The sequence below is a fragment of the Thalassophryne amazonica genome, chromosome 9 (assembly GCF_902500255.1).
Source record: "Thalassophryne amazonica chromosome 9, fThaAma1.1, whole genome shotgun sequence".
In the NCBI taxonomy this organism is placed as follows: Eukaryota; Metazoa; Chordata; class Actinopteri; order Batrachoidiformes; family Batrachoididae; genus Thalassophryne; species Thalassophryne amazonica.
Window position 1 is genome coordinate 52296783 of NC_047111.1, and position 21896 is coordinate 52318678.

The 21896-nt window shown below is 40.1% G+C and overlaps 1 protein-coding gene across 2 annotated transcripts in view; it reads left to right on the top strand.

Annotated features, from left to right (window-relative positions):
* The window catches only part of LOC117517120 (rho GTPase-activating protein 26-like), a 397059-nt gene that overhangs the window by 180690 nt on the left and 194473 nt on the right, over window positions 1-21896 (top strand). For both annotated transcript variants that reach the window (XM_034178045.1, XM_034178046.1), the window contains exon 2: window positions 21273-21368. In XM_034178045.1, the coding sequence (XP_034033936.1) occupies window positions 21273-21368 (96 nt within the window). The remainder of the gene's footprint in view (window positions 1-21272; window positions 21369-21896) is intronic.

The window sequence follows — 21896 nt, forward strand, 5'->3', positions numbered from 1 at the left end:
TCAAAAACTATATGGATTTCATTCATATGTTTTTACGTCAGACATGCTTGAACCCTCGTGCGCATGCGTGAGTTTTTCCACGCCTGTCGGTGACGTCATTAGCTTGTGAGCACTCCTTGTGGGAGGAGTCGTCCAGCCCTTCGTCGGAATTCCTTTGTCTGAGAAGTTGCTGAGAAAATTTTTTCTAAACCTGTGAGACACATCGAAGTGGACACGGTTCGAAAAATTAAGCTGGTTTTCAGTGAAAATTTTAACGGCTAATGAGAGATGTTGAGGTGATACTGTCGCTTTAAGGACTTCCCACGGTGCGAGACGTCGCGCAGCGCTCTCAGGCACCGTCGTCAGCCTGTTTCAAGCTGAAAACCTCCACATTTCAGGCTCTATTGATCCAGGACATCGTGAGAGAACAGAGAAGTTTCAGAAGAAGTCGGTTTCAGCATTTTATCCGGATATTCCACTGTTAAAGGAGATTTTTTAATGAAAGATGTGCGGACGGGTCCGCGCGTCGGGACGCAGCCTGCGCGGTGCGGCGGCAAAGGAAAAACACCTCCGTGTTGATAACCATTTGTAAAATCCAGACGGCTTTTGATGGCTTTCAGTGGAGTGAGTATATGAGAAATTGTTTAACAGCTGGACATGTTCCAACTTTTCCTTAAGGCTTCCAACGGAGGTGTTTTTCCTGTGGTGGAGCGTCGCAGCGGCTGTGGAATATCCGGATAAAATGCTGAAACCGACTTCTTCTGAAACTTCTCTGTTCTCTCACGACGTCCTGGATCAATAGAGCCTGAAATGTGGAGGCTTTCAGCTTGAAGCAGGCTGACGACGGCGCCTGAGAGCGCTGCGCGACGTCTCGCACCGTGGGAAGTCCTTAAAGTGACAGTATCACCTCAAAATCTCTCATCAGCCATTAAAATTTTCACTGAAAACCAGCTTAATTTTTCGAACCGTATCCACTTCGATGTGTCTCACAGGTTTAGAAAAAATTTTGATCAAACAAAGCGCTAGTCTCTCAGCAACTTCTCAGACAAAGGAATTCCGACAAGGGGCTGGATGACTCCTCCCACAAGGAGTGCTCACAGGCGAATGACGTCACCGACAGGCGTGGAAAAACTCACGCATGCGCACGAGGGTTCAAGCATGTCTGACGTAAAAACATATGAATGAAATCCATATAGTTTTTGAAAAAAATAAAAAGGACCTATACTTTATTGACAGACCTCGTATTTAATTTTGATACTTTGATGAGGCTCGGTCAGTAAATTTGCGTTGGTGAATGTGTGGATAGAGTCGCTTATGTTTGCTGAATATGTGTAGAGTTATTTTATATTGGTGAACATGTTTTCATTGGAGTGTTGCATTTGCTTATGTTGTCAAATAAGTTTTGATTGATGATTGGAAGTGTGAAATTCATTTTGATAGAGCAATATGAGTTGTGAATTATTTTTGATTGATTAATAGGGACTGTGTAGTTTGGATAGAGAAAGGTTAGTTGTCTGTAGTTAGTAGTTGTCTCATCGTGAGAAGGTCCTGTGTTCAAATCCAACCTGGACCTTTCTGTGTGGAGTTTCATCTCTTTTCCATGCTTGCCTGAGTTACCTCTGGGATTCCTCCGACCTCCAAAGATGCACAAGTTAGGTGAACTGGAAATTTAAAATTGACGAAGTTGTGATTGAGTTGGTCTTTTTTATATGTGACACGCTTCTGCGTTAGAATCGTGGCCTGTCCAGAGTTTAGGCCGCCTCTCGCCCAATGACCGTTTGGGTACACTTCAGCTCCCCATGACCTGTAATTGGAATAAGTAGGTTTAGAAGATGAATTTATGTCAGCTATGAATTGGCTTTGATTAATGAGTAACATTGGAGTTACCTTTGACTGGTCATTTTTGAGAGCAATTAGTTTTGATTGGTGAATACATATTATAAACTATGGGTCCAGAGGGCAATGCGTGCATCACTTACAACTTCTGAATCCAGTCACTCACTCAGGGTAAGTGAGAAAACCAAACTGACCCATAAAATAAAATGTGCCAGGATTGAGTATTCATGTGATGTTCATCATAAAAATGAATAATTTTCCAGACTGTGGTTTAATTTTGTGAGTCTCTGTATTAAAATGCCACAAGTGGTAAGGCATCTCTGCTGGCCACATCTGTAATTCGACATGGTTTTACACAAAAGCTTCTCTGGACAATATATGTACTTGTTGTGGCATGTAATTCTTTCTTTGTTTAGTTGCATTGGCAAGAGCTGACAGAATCAGATCCTCTAACAATGTGGTTTTGATTCGGAAACCGTGAGTGTGAGCCACGAGTCCTTCTTTGAGCTGATTTGTGTGTCCGAGTGTGTTACTGCTGCCAGTACCAATCGAGAACATAGCTATGGGGAGAGCTATGACACGCGTGATGTATTTGCATCTAAAGACCAACAAAATTCTTGTGTTACCTCATCATACCATCTGCCAAAATATAGAGTAAAACATCAGTCAAAGGAGAGCATGCTCAACACAAATGAATGTAACCACTTCACTTTTCAACACAGTTTTGAGTGAAGCATGTATTGTTTCCAATGTAGTCATACTTGACAGTCATCAAGGTACTTACTCAGTGCTGCAATACAAACAGTGGTAAACAGTGAAAGTGCTTTTGGTATGCAAATACCAACTCAAACTTGACACATTCAGCAATGTTCTCATTATGTTGCAGGCAACATTGCTGACCATCTGTTTGTGTATTTCTGTGTTTGTATACCTACAGATGAGGACAAATTTATTAGTCCCCTATGAAATTTAACATTTTCTTCAAAAAAATCCCAAATGCATTTTTTAACAGAGCAAATAATTTCCATCACAGGATTTCTAAACATCTATTTTAAAAATGGGATGTTTACATAATTTTACTTTGAACAGAAACAAAATGACTTTCCAAAAAAAAAAAAAAAAAAAACTACAAAGTTATTAGCCCTTTTAAGAACTGACCTTTTTGTTGAGCCATAGCACAAACCACTGTTGTGCAATGATGTGATTTAACATTGTAATGCTCAAAGCTTGTAAAATCAAGTTAAAACTGAGGGTTATCGTCCTGTGTTCACACACTCCAGAAAGGGTTTGAGCTGTCACTTGTGAAAGCATCAGAAAGAAATCAGTTTAGACTTGAGAAAAAGAATTGTTGCTCACAAAGTAGGAGGAGTTTTCACAGCATTTCCAAGTGTCAAGAACTGGAGTGAGAAGTATCATCAAGAAATTCAGAGAGCCTTACAGTACAGAACAAGCCTGGCAGAGGTAGGAAGCGAAAGGTTTCAAAGACTCTGGAAAGAAAACTAGTGAGCAATGCTTCTGAAGATCCCAGAACAACTGACAAGATACTTTTGAATGCCTTAGCCAAGCCAGGAATTGTAGTCTTAAAGAAGACCATCACTAGAGCCAGTGGTGTGGTCTACATTTTTGAAGTTGGTAGACTGTGTTTTTTGCCCATCATCAACCCCGTGCGTATGCGCCCCCGGTTATTAACATTTTTAACACCATAACAACAAATAGATCTATACTTTCCATCTGATCATTTATATTCTATATCTGCCACTATAAATGTGAGAAATGTGTCAGAATGTAAGTAAGTAATTTGCACCAATTGCAAAATACAGCATACAACAGTAAATCTAAAAGAGTGATTAAAAAATACAAAGATCAAATACATTTATTTTTTGGCATCTGAAAACCTAATTTAACAAAGAAATTTAATCAGGTCATAAACCAGGAATAAACAATGTTTAAATCCAGCCAAAATTATCATATGGAAGCTACTGTGTATTGTTTAACAGTAAATAAGACAACTTTAAGTCACAGTCACTCAAAAAAAAAAAAGTGACTGGGATTCCTTGTTATTAAGAAAGAAAAGTTCTCTTAACAATAATAAGGAGCAGATTATTGCCTCCCAACTAAGTATATTGCAAGAGTTCACTTTTCCTCCCTCTATTTAGTACCGGATATGAGCCTGTACTGCCAAATTCAGCAGCTGCAAGATTCACCCTTCATATAATCCGCATGCCCCCACGTTGTTTGTGTACAGTTTAGACGCATAAACAAAAACAAAACAACACACCGGTCTACATGAGCATGCACCAGCTGCAGAGCCTCACGCCTCCTACCACAATCTCTGTTGAAGTTGACAGTCCATCATCAGGTCCAGACGGGGGAGTAGAACCTGTAGGCTTTGTGGTCCATAAGGAAACCTACCCAGTATAAACAAGTTAGTATTAGTATACGTTAAGTTACATTAAAACAGCAGCTAGACTGAAGGACAGAAGCCGGGACAGAAGCTAGCTCCCAGAAAATTCACATACAACAATGAAAATATGGTAGATGCTTTACTTTGCAGAAACCTTTTCAACCCATGACAGAAACATTGTAGGCCAAATCAGTGGCACAAAAGTACAGTATGAAGACAATCATGCAACTAATACCGGAGAGTATGCCACTTACCAATTCCAGTCATTTTAAAACTACACTATCCAACAGCCAACGGGACTCAAGCTCAAGAGACATCTGTAGATTTTAAAAAGCTGTTTCATTTTATATTTTAACAATAAATGAACGCATCATTAAAAATGTCCATGGATTAAAGTCAAAAGACATTTGCACAAGTAGAAGCTCTCCACTTATTGTGCTCAAATTTATATTTTAGAAATGACTGTCCTGATAACAACATTAAAGGCAATTACATATTTTGGCAAAATTACAAGTTGAAATGACCATTAAAAAAATTCATCATGAGGTTTATGTCAAGGAAATCCTACTTTACAATCACTGCAGTCATTGTTAAATTATTTCCTGTTGCAGTTATAATAAACATTTGTATTTATTTACAGTGTCTGTTTTTCTGGTTGAAATGAGATATAAATAATCTATCAGACTTAAAAAAATGTACAAATTTCCATGTTATTTTGTCTAAAAAATAAATGTCCGAGGTTCCTTATGTTAAACAAGAAATTATCTAATCTGAAATAACAGGTAGTTTTAATTTACAGATGAAAGGTTTCTAAAGAACCATTTATTGATTTATTTAGCTATTTTAATTACAAGTGTTCTAAACTTTTTTAAACAGTAATCAGAAATTCTGAGGTAACAAACAACAACAAAAAATATTTCCAAGGATTTTTCTTCAGAAAACTGATGTATAAATGAGAAGTCCTGTGACACGTTTGTTTTGCACAGATCAGTGGTTTCTGTACCAATCCGTTTTGTACAGATCAGTGGTTTCTACACCAATACATTTTGTAGAGATCAGTGGTTTTTGCCACTAGTCTTCCGTGTTTTGGCCCGACGCGTCATTCCTATTGGACAACGCAAAGGTACGTCACGGCTGAGAGCATCGAAAGTTGGATTGGATTGAACTTTGACGCGTCAGCCTGCCGACAAGCGGCAATGCACGCTCCTGTCAGAAGCGTCAGTTTAGCTCGGCTTTTGACGAGATGCTTCTGATGCATCTAAAAAGCAACGCGTCTCATTGAAAATAATGCTTTTTGGACCGTTTTGTTGACGCATTTGACGCGTCTGACGTATTCAGTGTGAAAGTCCCATTATCTTAGTGAACAAATAAAAAAAACTAGCTGTCGTAAGCTAGCTCACTTACCAGCAATGCAGACAGCACCAGGTTTATCTCCTCCACTCAGGGTGCAAACTTTGCCAATCGGCCCTGAAGCAGCAGGTAGACGTTTTTGAAAAAAAATCTAAAACCAAGGCCTGTTTTCTTTTCATTTTTTGGGGTAATAATCACCATCGATACTTTCTCTAGCATTCTTCTTGTTCGTGTGCGGCTTTCGCTCTGATTAGCTGGTAGCCCAGCCCCCATCTATCTATGAGCCAATTAAAACTCTTATCTAGCAGAGTGAGCTGGGGGTGGGGGGGGGGGGTGGGACACATACGGTGCACTCTGCAGTGATGGACGCCTGATGGCTGTCTTTTAAAGGGAGAAAATAAAATTACAGTCAATAAGCGCTCATTTTATTTACACCGTCACGTTCCCCGGAGCAATTTGAAGTGGGTAGATGGAAATTCCGGGTCTTTTTAGGTGAGTAGACTGTGTCTACCTGCGTTCCACGTAGACTACACCACTGACTAGAGCCCTGGACAGGAATGGACTACGAGGTTGTAGACCCAAGAAAAACTCACCTTCAAGCCAGACTGAAGTATGCTAAAGACAACCTGGAGAAAGATTATGCATACTGGAAGCATGTTCTTTGGTCAGGTTAAACAAAACTAGAGCTTTTTGACCATAGAGATGTTGCTTATGTTTGGAGAAAGAAGGGAAAGGAGGGAATGACCCAAGAACACCATCCACACAGTAAAACACGGCAGTGGGAGTATTATGGTTTGGGGAGGCTTCAGTGCGTCTGGAACTGGGAATCATGTGTGGGTGTGGGTTTGTCTGTGTGTGTGTTCACACAGCAGTTAGAGGAGGGTTAAGATGGCACGAGTGTGTTTGGCAGTCTGTCTGCTTTACTTTTTTAGTGTGTTTTTCTTTGGATATTAGGTTGAGAAAACACAACCTGCAGCTGTGTTGTTAAGACAGAAGGAAGTGAACAACACAGCACTGGTGATAGTTCAGTTGCGAATGAATGTCTAATCTTTATACTAATTTGTAGTACTGATTAGTATTGAAGTATGAATTTTTATTTATTTATTTTGACAACCCTTCTGCTGTGGAGTTTAAAATTTTGTCCATGCAGGTAAAATATTTATATATTATTTGCAAATGTAAACAAAAATAATAACTAAGATGTTTAAAGTTCATGTTTTCTAACCACGAACAGCATGACATATATAAAACACTGAGAAGACATACAGCAAGAAGTAACAGCATTTTTTGACTGAGCCAAACAGCAGCCATCCTGGCAGATTTGGAATTTTGAAGTACTTAAAAATCTAAAGATGTGTTCAGACTGAACATAAAGCAAATTTTCACTTTTCTAATCTGACCTCTGCATTGTTTTTGGAGTGGTGTTTATTTTTTGAAAAAGCTCTCCTCATACAGATGTTCATTTGATAACACCACCTCATCACAATAATTACAATAGTCATCTTAAAGAGATTGTAGAAGTGTATCTGAGGCTGGATTATACTTTGAATGTCCTTCTGTTCCCCTCTTTCTGGGTCTGTGGTTTATTTTGATGTTTATACAGGGGAGCACATGGAGTGTGGTTGGAAGCAGATTGAAGAAATTAATGACAACAGATGTGTTTCACTCTTAAGGTGCTGAGAGAAGCTGTCTGTCCGAGGAGGAGAAGAAAATGGAAAAGGGAGATTCATGCCAAAAATAAGAGAGCAGAGAAGTAAGACCTCAGAAACACTGAGCACAAAAGGTACTTCCATAGCTCAGTCGAGACTGAGGTAGGCTTGAGTCTGTCATACACCTTCTGGTAAACTCGAGCCTAGATTTCAAGTGTTATTTTCAAAATGGCTTTCTTTGTGCCACACTAGCATGACACTGTGAAGCCAGCTGCAGAAACTGTGTTCCTTTGTCACTTCCGGCACTAGGGCTGTGCCACACTAAGTAAGTCTCTTCGGCTGCTCCATTGCTTGTAGTCGGGGTCCCAACAGTAAATCTAAGGTGGATGTCCATGTTGAATTGGCAAGTTTTACGCCGGATTCCCTTCTTGATACATCTCCACATTACATGGAGAAATATGGCAGGGGTGGGGTTTGAACCAGGAATCTTCTGCACTGAAACCAAGTGCACTAACCACTTGTCCACCATCCCTGCACCTCCCATGAGAATACTGGAATAAATTTTGACATGATAAAAAAAGGTGTCATATTGCGATATAGCAGTGTTTCCATTACAGATTAGGGGAGTAACAAGATGGCGCTGGTGTATTTGGTAAGATGTCCGCTTTAGTTTTTCCCATTTGTTTTATTGTGTTTTTCTTTGCATTGCAGTGTTTTTCCTCTCCTAGTTTATAGCACCAAGCTTCGCTCCTGTGTCATCTGTTGGAGTTGTTAATTGGTGTTTTGCAAAAATGAGCGAGTTTTTCTCTTCAGTTTCTGTCAGCTGTGCTGCTGTGTTTGCAGGGGAGGGCAGAGAGAGTGGGTGGCAGTCTGAGGACTCAAATGCTGCACACCTGAGAGAAAGAAGGATTATAAGATTGCAGGCTGCACACGGAAAAGCTATAAAATTCACTCACTGTCCAGGATGTCTGATGATAAAGTGCAACAGGGCCTCCTCAACAGGTTCTGCTGTGCAAGCGTGGACATAGCGTAGCTCAGCTCTGCCCTCTGTCAGATTGACTAGTCTTACCCTGGTAGCACAGTGACTTTTACCCAAACTGGATTTGATAACTGCACAAACGCCCTGACAGCCTTCAATAGTGTTTGTCTGAGGACACAGATATCCCCTTCATTTTAAAAACCTTCAGACAAAGGAATCTGACAGTTGTAAAACTGACAGTAATGTTTTGTGTTATACAATTATCAGTGACTTTAATTTTGGACTTATTAACCTCATATCATGGTCCACCAAATTACCCGAAACTGTACTAACCTGTAATTTCAGTAGTCATCATTGCAGTGAATGGGTAAGACCCCTTAAACTTTCCCATGTGTTTTTTTTTTTTTTTGCTGTTGTTTTTTTTTGTGGGGGTACACCTGTTTCCATTAAATGTATTTTCAAATTTGCTACTTCAAATTGTGCAGTTTTGCATATGTTGTAGCGCACACAACAACACAAACCTACACTGTAAAACTCAATGAGTTAGTTGAATTCAAACCATTTGAGGAAACCGATTGCCATAAACCATTTGAGTTTGCCAACTTAAATAAAACAATTTTCAAAAATTTAATGGTTAAAGTTTTGCTTACTTAATTTATAGTTAATTAAACTTATGTCAATCTAGTTTATGATTTTCACTAAAAAAGTAACAAATTTCTGCCTTCTGTGTTGTTATGACTCTGCCCATACGCTCCCGTCAGGACGTGAACTCACGATCTCTGGCATGGAAGTCGGACTCTCTAACCAGAAGGCTAAAACCCATGGCCTTGTGAACAGAGAATTCTTTTGAGCTGTTGGGAGTGAGGTTTACTAATTACATCTGCACAGCAACACCTGCTGGCCTCCATTACATAAACTCAATTAAAATGAGTGACTGGAATGCACTGGACATACATCACCAACACTTAAGTGCCCCAAAACTTTAAATGCACTTAAAGGAACTGAGTTGTTATGACAATTCATTTTTGAGTTAGTTTAATTAATGGAAATGAGTGACTATAACCTTTTCAAAGTTTGAGTTACATTAACTTAATTACTGTATTAAAATGGAGTGTTTGGTTTAACAGTGTAATCATGCCTGAAAGTGAGAGCAGCGTGTCAGCCTCTGATCGTTGTTCAGTATTTTTTTTCTATATCATCATAAGTATTGTTATCGCAGATTTCCTTGAAATATCATTGTATAATTTTGAAGCTATTTCACCCAATCCATCCAGCAGTACGTGACTGAGATGAGACCAAAACACAACAGTCTTGACCTGTCTTTCAGCATGTACAACTAACACCATTACCATCATAATAGAGGTTATTTGTTGAGTTTACTTAATGTTTTCATGCTCCAGGCACTAAATAAAAAAAAATATATATATATATGATGTATGAAGATAACTGCGAAAATAGGCATTTGTTTTTTTTGTTTTTTTGTTTTTTGGTTGTTTGCAAATTTTGCTCAGAACATGTTCACTTGTGAGATGGAGATGTCTTTGTTGTTGGTGGGACATACGTATATTTTAAAATTGTCCAGGTCTCCCTTGCAAAAGAAATCTTGATCTCAATGGGACTAACCTGGTTAAATAAAGGTTAAATTAAAATGAAATGAAATTAAAGTGTTTACTGTAATGTTAGAGTTTTTCTCAGTCACTTTGGTGCATTTCTCACATCACTATTTAAATTTGCAACAGTTAGTGCATTTTTCAAAACAATTACAAACTGGATAGTTTATTCCTCAAAAGCAAGTATTCATGTCAATGAAAGTGTCAGTGTCATCAAGATGAAAAGTCATGACACCATTGCTCACAGACAAGATAGTCAAATGGCTTTGTCATGTTTTCATTATGACAGTTTACTCTGTAAGTGTTTTCCGAAACAAAAAAGTCAGATCTTGGTGACACTACCTGAAAATGCTCATGGCAGCACTGTATACTGTTTACACAGCCATTTCAAAACTACAGTAAAGTCACACATCACTGTATTTGGTGAGGTAACTGAGTTCAAGACACTGAATATGTATGTCTCCCATTTTTACTGCATATACTCTTTGCAATTCCAATTTGTTCTCAGCATCGTACAAAAGAAAAAAATACACCGTTATTTAAAACATAAACTCCCCTTGGGTACAGTGGTGCACAACTGTAAACAATATTGCAGTACATATTGGAACTGAACATACAACATGCACATAAATGTAAATCACTCATGCACATCGTGTCAGTTCCTGTCTGTCTGACCACATATTTTCATCTACATCACAGCGAATATCATCTCTTACAATGCAGCGAGGAAAGTGTCTCCTCTAGTGGCGAATCCACCTTCTGCAGGACTCTGCTGCGATGCCATCACATGCTACATCCATGGCTGCTCACAGGGCCATTTGGGTATGTGGATGGCGGTCATATACCATCCACCTCCTTGAAGAACTCCTCTATTAGATTTAAGAATGGTGAGTACGGAGGGAGATATTCCACCAGCATCCTATCATGTGCCGCAAACTACTGTCTGACCACATCAACAACAACATACTTGTTCAGATGGTCTCCAGTTAGACTCCTCTCATTCTCAGGGATTATGTGCTTGTAAAGTGTGTCTAAAACAGTCAGCAGATGTGTATTGTGGGGACCAAGACGGGGGATGTGGGTGAAGACGCTGTTTTCTGAGATGGCTGCACACAAAGTAATATTCCCTCCTCATTGGCCTTGGACATCAATGGTTGTTCTCTGTCCAATGCACTTCCTTCCATGCCTTCTACCTTTTGCCATATTGAAATACACCTCATCAAGATATATGAATGTGTGCAGTCGTTCCTTGGCCTCCAGCTTCAGTATACGCTTTATCACAGAAGAGGGAGCGAGAAAAACTATAACCACTTTTCCTGTGAAACATAATACATTTTGGACAACATAATGTACAGCAGGGGTGGGCAATCATGTGCCATGAAGGGCCAAAACAATGCAGGTTTTCCTTTCTACCAATCACCTCAGCAGGTGATTTCATTAAAGATCAGGTGTCTCAGTAGGTGATTTCATTGACTATCAGGTGTTTATGTTCAGAGGAGAAGCTCATCAGCACCCACCTGCTGAGGTGACTGGTTGCAAGGAAAACCTGCACTGTCTCGGCCCTCGTTGCCCACCCCTGATGTACAGGATGAGCTGTGAATACACACACAGAACTGTAAGTAAGTGTAAATGTAGTGCATGGCAAGACACAAAGTAGTTTGCAGCAGTGAACATTAGAATATGCACAGAACACATTCATGTTTTACCTGTATATACTGGTGATGGATCTCCTTCACTTTGTGACTATTCCCTTCAAGTGGCACATTGTACAATTGTTTCATGCGGATTTCATTTCTCCTGAGCACTCTGTCCATTGTAGCGATTGAAACGGATTCAGTATACCCAAAGATGTTGTCATCCTCTATTACAACACTTTGTATCTCTCTCAACCTTATGGCATTGTGTTTGCAATGCCCATTGCACAAAAGGCTTCTTCTTGTTGCGGAGTAAAAAGGGGCCCTCTTCCACCTCTGCAGTCCTATGTGGTGCAGAGTAAAATTTCAGTCAATATGGCAAATCTTTACTGTAACACTCCTGTACACGACAGTACACCAAATCTGTGCTGCAGTAAAACCGTAAGTCTAAATGTTAACTGTAAAACATGGCAAGTTCTTGTCCCACTGGAGGCTTCATGAATGACACAATGACATTAGTGCAGTACAGATTGCTTAGAGATGAATTTTTGTCCATCATGCACACCTGTTCTCCTGACAAAATGTTTGAATAATTAGGGAATAACCCTGTTGTGTCTGATGATCATGGGTTCATGCTGGGTTATACGGTCGAACAGCTTTAAAACGGATATGTTCGACCGTATAACAGCATGAACGTCTGCACATCATCAAACACAAGGGGGTTATTCCCATTCTAATCTAATTCCATCGTTTGCACGGTTTATTTTTCTGTAGGTAATTTGGCTTACCGTGAAGCAGCGACCATCTCTCCAAAAGTGATCAGGGGGTGGAGTAATGTGGAAATCCATCAAATGTGAAATGGTAATTCTGTATCAGAATCCACATCAATTCTTTTGTACGGTAGCTTAAATTCACCCATTTTGGCGGTGGCTAGGGTTGCCAACTCTCTGAAAAATAAATAAGGGACACCTCACCGCAAGGGCCGATCGGCCGACTGACCATTGCCTTCACCCTTCCCAGCGTCTGTGTGAAACCATTTTTAACCATTTGACTGTTGACTTGACCCTGAATTTAGGTAGATGCATACATGCATTTGTTCTGATATGAACACGTGGAAAACAAATTATTATTTAGCAATTTATTTTTAGTGCAAAATAAATTTTCACTCACAATTTCAATATGAGCATTCTGTCTTCTTTAAAAATAAATCTCTGTAGTGCTATTGCTTAACTTAAAATTGTATAAATTAACAAAAAAAAAAACAATACAAAATTTGCATCATCCAAAACAATGTAACAGTGCACATTTACACATTTAGAGTAATAAAAAGTGCAAAAAATAAAGTCTGAAAAGTAAACAATACTGTTGTCGCGCACCTTTTCCACCCAGCCATTTTCCTTTTCTCATTCTCCCCTGTATTTTTGCATTCTTTTTTGTTTGTTTGTTTTTTAGGAGGAGTAGTAACGACGTTACAGACATTGCTGTCCGTAGGCATATCTGCAGTGCCAGTGTCGGTGTCTGTATCGATATCAGCCATGCTGCTTTGTTATTGTCGTCCAGCGACCGTCGTCGGCTCATGACGTCGGTATCTTCTTGCGAGCAGATGTCCCTCGACCAATGAGATAAGAGTGATTCTGTATTGTCAACTCGTGTCTGTCAGCTCATTGGTGAAAAGCAGGAGAGAGGCTGGGATCAAATTTACCATAAGTTTCCATATAAAGCGCCAGTCAATTCCATTGACATTTTACAGACTTTTTGATTCTCACAGAAATACGGGACAAACTGTGTCCCGTTTCAGGTCAATACGGAACACACACTTTTATTTCCAAATAAGGGACGATTCCGTTTTTCAAGGGACGGTTGGCAACCCTAGCGGTGGCACATGGCTTTCTCTCACTCTGAGCTAACAGCGCTAAAAGCTAACAGCACACACAGCCGGAGTTCTGAAGAATTGTGCGTCTCCAACGTTTTGTTTGAGTATTGTCAGTATTGGTGTGCGCACATGCACTGTTGTTGAAAAAAATTACATGTATATAAGATATTACATGGTCTGCGCTCTCACACGATTAACCAATCAGATTCATGGAAAAAATGTAATTTGATTAGAATTGAATTTATAGTGGCTCTCCCAACATTTGGCTGCACCCTTTGACCAGCCTCAGCCATTGTGAGGCTGTGATTGACAACATGATCCACAATTGTCGCCCTGATTACTTCAGGAATCTATGTACTTGGCCTCTTCTTCCTCTTCCCCTGTTTTGTGCCCTTCCCCTTCCTCCTAGCATCGTCACCCCTCTTCCACGAGGTTGACCTTCCATTTCTGTGTCACAGTATTGTAGAAATGGTGCACACTGTGTCCTGCTTGGTGGAGAAGTGGGTTATCATTGGTTGCAACTAATGTTTAAGACACCCCTTCTCAACGCTGAGGTTCACCTCAGAGTAATTGTTCAATTTAGGAGACATTTTCAGGAAAATTAAAGATAAATAAATGTATAATATTTGCTTGACAGATTTTGACAGCTAGTTCAGCATTTTTGTATGTAATGACTCTAGTAATGAAATCAGGACTATTAGTTTTAGCATTCACAAGTATTGTTCATTTTGACTGGCATGACATGAGCAAATAATAATGTTATAAAACAGCGGAGAGTTGTATGAAAGCAACTAATGCATGTCCAAAAGCATTTGCAATTTGTTGGAAGGAATGAGAAACTGCTACTATGATGTGCACAAATTATTAAATTGGAGGTTAAACTAACTGCAAATGTTAATATTGATGTGAGAAATGCACTAAAGGGACTGAGAGAAACTGTAATATATGACCTTCCCAGGACCCAGTAATATCTTGAAATTATGTGACTACGGTGTTGGTACATCTCTTTCTCTTCAGTCTGTTTTCATCTTTACAGGGACAATGTTAGCGAAACGTTGCTGAAAAGTTTAGAATTCGAAATTGTTTTGTCAATGCAGGAGCTTGTTGGGACTAAACGATAATATTGTGACCAATACGAAGATACCAATGATGTGAAGCAGTAAAGTAACCCATCCGGGACCCAAAATAACTTTGATAAGCTGTAGCACTACTCACCATATTAATGGGACCCAGTTTTCTGATCTTCCCCACACCCAAAAATAGCTTATATAATCAGCATAAACATTGGCAAAATAATGACCGGGCCCAACAACATGATCAAAGTATGTTTGGTTTGTTTGGGACTTGTATTTAGTGATCAAGCAACTGGGCAACAGCTGTTGTTGTTACAGCTGTGCACAGTTACTGAAGCTTGTAACGCCTTCAGAGCTGTCTGTGGACATTCTCAGTCATCCAGGTCGTGGTATCCAAGCAGGTAGCATGAGGTCGACTGGATGTGTTTAGTTGCTTGAAGATGTTTTCCTCTTCATCCAGAAAGCGCTTCATCAGATCCATTACAGTTGTCATTGATGTTATGATTGGTTCTCTCATGAGTCTCCTTCATGCACCATTCAATTTTAGGGGATGTTCTCCTCCAGTAAGATTAACAGTTGTTCCATATGCTTTTCATTGATTTACAATTGATTTAGCTGTGCTACAAAGGATTTTTAGTGAATTGGAAATGTTTTTCTATCTTTCTCTTCAGTTTTCTTTTTCAGTCGCTTTTTCATTGAGTTGCCTGGAGTATTCTTTTGTCTATCTGGTTGTAGGCTTTGGCATAACTGACTCAGCACATATTTGGCCATCAAGACAAAGATGTATTTATTTTACACTCAATTCAACTTCCATGAAGCACAAGTTCACATCTTTACAACCTTTGTCATATTAAAACATCATTAGCAATGAAACCACTAAGGACTGTGTTCACCTTTGACTATTGCTTTGTATGGGAGAAATCTATTTTTCACGACCATCCATTCATCTATTTTCTATTTCCATGGTCAGAGTGGGCTTTTTACAGCAACAAGAGACAACAGTTGCTATTCTGCCAGGTAGGCGGGGCCAGAATAGATGAGAATACTTATCATTAAACTATTATTAAACATTGTGCACCATAATGCCAAGTAGGGCTGAAACGATTAGTCGAGTAACTCGAATAATTTGATTACAAAAAATGTTCAAGGCAAATTCTGTGCCTCGAAGCTCCGTTTAATGTTGTAGTACCTATGCCAGGCCGGTGTGTGGTGCTGTAACATCCCCAGAAAAAAAAAAAACAGAAGAAGACTACAGCATGCCCATAAGCCGTATAAACACTAATCAAATTAGTGCCTAAAGCTACCACTTTCCAATGTGATAGACAGAGTAAAATTAAGCCTTTTAAGAGAAAGCGAGTCCACGCTGATCATACACTGACTGCACATTTAAAGCGAAGCTGTGTGTTTGTCTATTTTTAAAAAACACATGGTCCGCTCGACGTGGGGAGTGACTATTGACTGGGTGGCCGGCTGCTTTCTCTCTCTGCCCGGTGTCAGGGGCTGATTGTTGTTGGCCTTGCCAGACTGCAACATCTTTCTGACCAGTTAATGTTGTCACTTGGCAACTATATGATTCATCAAAGTGGAAAAGTTATTGTCACTGTCTCTTGATTTGCACATTAAGGGGGGTCATTAAGCATAGCATTGCAATGATCAGACCTATCTTCTACATTGCAGTTGCAGAAATTTTCATTCATGCCTTTGTGTCTTACAGAATTGACAACTTTAATGTTTTACTTTTTGGATTGCCACCTAAGAGTACGAGATGTCTACAGATAATACGAAATACTGCTGTCAGAGTTCTGATGAAAACCGGGAGGTTTGATCACATCACTTCCATTCTGGCTTCCCTTCATTGGCTCCCTGTAACTCTAAGAGCAGATTTCAATGTTTTGTTACTAAATGGACGTGGGCCTAACTTGCAGTACTTGCTGAACTTGTTAAGCCTTATGTGCCTCCTTGTGCCCTGTGGTCACTGGATGCAGATTTTCTGTGTGTCCCAAGGGTTAAAAAGAAGTCAGCAGGTTTTAGAGCCTTTTCCTACCGTGCTCCTGCCTTGTGCCTGCAGAGGAATGGTCTATTTGAAGAGTTTCAGTCAGGTTTTAGAATTCATCATAGTACAGAAACAGCATTAGTGAAGGTTACAAATGATCTTCTTATGGCTTCGGACAGTGGACTTATCTCTGTGCTTGTTCTGTTGGACCTCAGTGCTGCTTTTGATACTGTTGACCATAAAATTTTATTACAGAGATTAGAGCATGTCATAGGTATTAAAGGCATTGCGCTGCGGTGGTTTGAATCATATTTGTCTAATAGATTACAGTTTGTTCATGTAAATGGGGAATCTTCTTCACAGACTAAAGTTAATTATGGAGTTCCACAAGGTTCTGTGCTAGGACCAATTTTATTCACTTTATACATGCTTCCCTTGGGCAGTATTATTAGACGGTATTGCTTAAATTTTCATTGTTACGCAGATGATACCCAGCTTTATCTATCCATGAAGCCAGAGGATACACACCAATTAGCTAAACTGCAGGATTGTCTTACAGACATAAAGACATGGATGACCTCTAATTTCCTGCTTTTAAACTCAGATAAAACTGAAGTTATTGTACTTGGCCCCACAAATCTTAGAAGCATGGTGTCTAACCAGATCGTTACTCTGGATGGCATTTCCCTGATCTCTAGTAATACTGTGAGAAATCTTGGAGTTATTTTTGATCAGGATATGTCATTCAAAGCGCATATTAAACAAATATGTAGGACTGCCTTTTTGCATTTACGCAATATCTCTAAAATCAGAAAGGTCTTGTCTCAGAGTGATGCTGAAAAATTAATTCATGCATTTATTTCCTCTAGGCTGGACTATTGTAATTCATTATTATCAGGTTGTCCTAAAAGTTCCCTAAGAAGCCTTCAGTTGGTTCAGAATGCTGCAGCTAGAGTACTGACGGGGACTAGCAGGAGAGAGCATATCTCACCCGTGTTGGCCTCCCTTCATTGGCTTCCTGTTAATGCTAGAATAGAATTTAAAATTCTTCTTCTTACTTATAAGGTTTTGAATAATCAGGTCCCATCTTATCTTAGGGACCTCGTAGTACCATATTACCCCATTAGAGCGCTTCGCTCTCAGACTGCGGGCTTACTTGTAGTTCCTAGGGTTTGTAAGAGTAGAATGGGAGGCAGAGCCTTCAGCTTTCAGGCTCCTCTCCTGTGGAACCAGCTCCCAATTCAGATCAGGGAGACAGATACCCTCTCTACTTTTAAGATTAGGCTTAAAACTTTCCTTTTCGCTAAGGCTTATAGTTAGGGCTGGATCAGGTGACCCTGGACCATCCCTTGGTTATGTTGCTTTAGACGTAGACTGTGGGGGGGTTCCCATGATGCACTGTTTCTTTCTCTTTTTGCTCCGTATGCATCACTCTGCATTTAATCATTAGTGATCGATCTCTTTTTCCTGGTTCTTTCCCTCAGCCCCAACCAGTCTCAGCAGAAGACTGCCCCTCCCTGAGCCTGGTTCTGCTGGAGGTTTCTTCCTGTTAAAAGGGAGTTTTTCCTTCCCACTGTGGCCAAGTGCTTGCTCATAGGGGGTCGTTTTGACCGTTGGGGTTTTTCATAATTATTGTATGGCCTTGCCTTGCAATGTGGAGCGCCTTGGGGCAACTGTTTGTTGTGATTTGGCGCTATATAAGAAAAAAGTTGATTGATTGATTGATTGTGGAATGGCCTGCCTGTTGAGATTCCAAAAGCAACTTTCATTGACTAGTCTTGAAACCCATTTGTTTTCTATTGCCTCTATATGGTTTTTAGCCTCTTTTGTTTTGCTTGTACAAAAATGTTATGGTTTTAATTGCTTTTACTCTGTGATATGGGGATCTTTGTTTAGTATTCTAGGATTTCTAGGACACTTTAATTTTTTCATTCAAAGTGCTTTTAAATACATTTATTATTGTTATTATCAACTCCCCCAGAGCATGCACACAGACAACAGTGGTAAAGAAACACTGACCCCTGCTGGACAATTCTGGAATATTATTCATATTGAAAGCCAGCTTCAGAGGTTTGTACAATACCCAAACTAGCACGAATATTGCAAGTCAAGTCTGCAAACATGCACTGGTGTCGTGCATCGCTGCATCTTGTCACAACATATAAAATGACTTTCTGTTTCAATAGAATGCTTTCAGTAGGTATTCCTAAAAGTAGAAAATTGGCAGCGTAAAAACACAGTGCCCACCAAGGTCAGTGAGTGGTCTTTGTTTGGTGATGACGCTATGGTGCTGCTGTGACTCATTGTTAGCTGTCATCCTACTACGTTTTTCTGAGTCAGCCCCTCAAGAGAAAATGAGCTTTTGGTGTGTTTTTGTGACAGCATGTATGTGTATCTGGCAGCACTTGCAGGAGTCTGTATTTCATTTCTCCAGCTGGCAAGCTGCAGTGAATCTTTCCACAGACACGCAAAGAAATCTGCATGGAGAACCTGTGGTATTTACAGAACACCAACACAGCCATTTACGCTCTGTTTTCCCCCCTCATTTCCATGTGGCTCTGTCCTCTCTATTCCTATATTCTCTATTTCTCTTTTATTCCTGTCCTGTCTCTGTTTCTTTGTGTCCTGGCCTGGATGTTATTTCGAGCTTCTGTCCATAGTTTGCAAAACGCTGCACACGTGTCGGCTCTGTGGAAGTGTGGGATTTCCCTGCTGGGATGGAACACATCACGTGTTATTTTTTAGCACTCTTTTTCTTGCTTTCAAGCATTAAAAACCATCATAGAAAATAAATAAATAAACAATTTGCAGCTCTTGAGCTCTCTGTGTGATGACGACATGATGAGGAATCCTAGTTGCAGTGTGAATTCCCTCAGTGTCACGGTTCCTCTCTCCTGCCCCTTGTTCACTCTGATCCTGTTTATATGGCTAACCTCAACCGGTTCAGCAGCAGGAAATGCTGGAGTGAAGGTGATCCTGTTTTTGAGTTTAAAAGGATGGGAAGTCAAACTTGCTGTGAGTGTCTGTCTCCTAGGAGCTCTTAGTGCCTCATGCATTATTTGAAAGGCATCCATCTGTCTGAAACTTTTCCATGCCTTATGTGACTTGTTAATTTAAACTTAATGGATTAATAAAAAAAAGGCATTTCAACATTCATCATGTCTTCAGCTCCCTTTTTCATCTTTGGAGCTCTCAACCTTTGGGTTGAATGATAGAACCTAATTAATTTCATGGTATGGTACGTTCTTACTTTTTGGACAGTAATGGCAATGTTGTCGTATTCATTCTTTCATTCATTTTCATATGCTGATCTGGGTCCAGGTCGCGGTGGCAGTAGAGCAAGCAGGTCATCTCACACTTCCCTATCCTTAGCCAAGTCCTATAACTCTTTCCGAGAGATCCCAAGGCGTTCCCAAGCCATCTGTGAAATATAATCTCTCTAGCATGCTCTAGGTCTTCCTTGGGGCCTCCTCTTGATTGGACCTCCCCCTGGAAGACCTCCCTAGGTAGAACACCAGGGGGCATCCTCACCAGATGCCTGAACTACCTCAACTTTTGATGTGAAGAAGCGGCGGTCTACTCTGAGTCTGTCACGGATAGTTGAACTTCTCACCCTGTCCAGGAGTGTAAGCCCAGATACCCGATGGAGCAATCTCATTTCTGTCACTTGTATCCGTGATCTTATTCTTTCAGTCATTACTCAAAGTTCATGACCATAGGTGAGGATACGAACGTAAATCAACTGGTAAATTGAGAGCCTTGCCTTCCGGCTCAGCTCTCTCTCCACCATGATGGTCCGGTACAGCGTATGTAAGATTTCAAACACTGCCCCAATCTGTCAAATGATCTCACTCTCCAACTTACCCCCACTTGTGAACAAGACCCTGGGATACTTAAATTCCTCCACTTTGGGCAGTAACTCTCCTCTGACTCAGAGGGGACAATCCACTGTTTTCCAACAGAGGACCATGGTCTCAGATTTGGAGCTGCTGATTCTCATCTCAGTCGCTTCACAGTCAGTCTCAAACCTGCTCATTGCGCATTGGTGGTCACTGCGTGATGACGGCAACAGAACCACATCATCTGCAAAAGCAGAGATGCAACTCTGAGGTCACCAAACTGGACACCTTCCAGTCCCTGACTGTGCCTTGAAATCCTGTCCATGAATATTGTGAACAGGATTGGTGACAAGGGCACCCCTGGAGGAGTTCAGGTCGAAACCCATATTGCTCCTCCTGAATCTGAGGTTCAAGTCTCCACTCTAGTACCCTAGCATGGGCTTTCCCAGGGAAGCTGAGAAGTGTGTCCTTGTAATTGGAACACACTTTGTGACCCAAGGTTTGCCAGTCCAGAGGTACTGTTGTGGTATTACTGTATTATTATTATTGCAGAGTATTTTCCAATTCTCAGCAGCAATTAATTTGCAAAAAACTCAAAAATCTTTATATTAACTTTATGTGTGGAACCTAAAATAACCAGTTGTTTTCAGTGGTTATCAAAGACTTTCACAATTTACAGTTCACATTAACGAAGAACATAGCAGTGTAGCAATTTATTTTTTTAATAAATAGGCTGTTGATTTCTTATGGTGTTTGTTTTATTGGGCAATCCATTCATAGTCAGAATGTGATGCGGCTGTGAGTTTTTGCAGTTGGTGGTTGAACCATCTGTGTACTTCTGTTTCAACAATGGCTTTTTGTTACACACACACACACACACACACACACACACACACACACACACACACACACACACACACACACACACACACACACACACACACACACACACACACACACACACAACCCCCCTGTCATAAGTAAAGACTATTTGCTGGTAAAATAAATCTTGTATAAACTTGACAAGCTTGTTTCCCCTCTTCTCCCTCTCAGGTCTGTCCACCGCTAAGAGGAAGTTTGCAGATTCTCTCAATGACTTTAAATTCCAGTGTATTGGCGACGCTGAGACAGATGATGAGATTTGCATTGGTGAGTTCACTGATATATGAAATTCATCTCACTGCATTTGCAGGAAAAAAAGGATATTTATTTGTCATGTGTGATCATTAAAGCAGTTGTTAACATTCAATCCAGCTTCATGTTCCGTTGGATTATAGCAGAAACTGTGGCAAACGTTCCAGAGTTATGCCTCTGCTGTAAATCTGTTTTGCATTTGAATCTGTTTATTGCTTTATGACCACAGTAAAGACAAACTGAGTGGAACGTTGCGAAAAGTGTTTGAATCTCATGTCACTTTTAGTAGCCAGACCTTTCTCCTAATGTAGCTTTGATGCCTAAAGAAGCATAAAGAAGAATTTAGACTATTTCATGTATTTTATAAAAAGTCAGAGTGCAGCTCATTGACATCATTCACAGATGTGTTCTTAATGACGTCTACCAAGGAGATTTTCACATGCATGTTTGTTAGCAGGATGACTCACAACACAGTGAAGTATGTTAATGAATAGATGTTTATGAAACAGCTTTGTTTTTGTCCACCTTCCCTTTTGCCTTTTG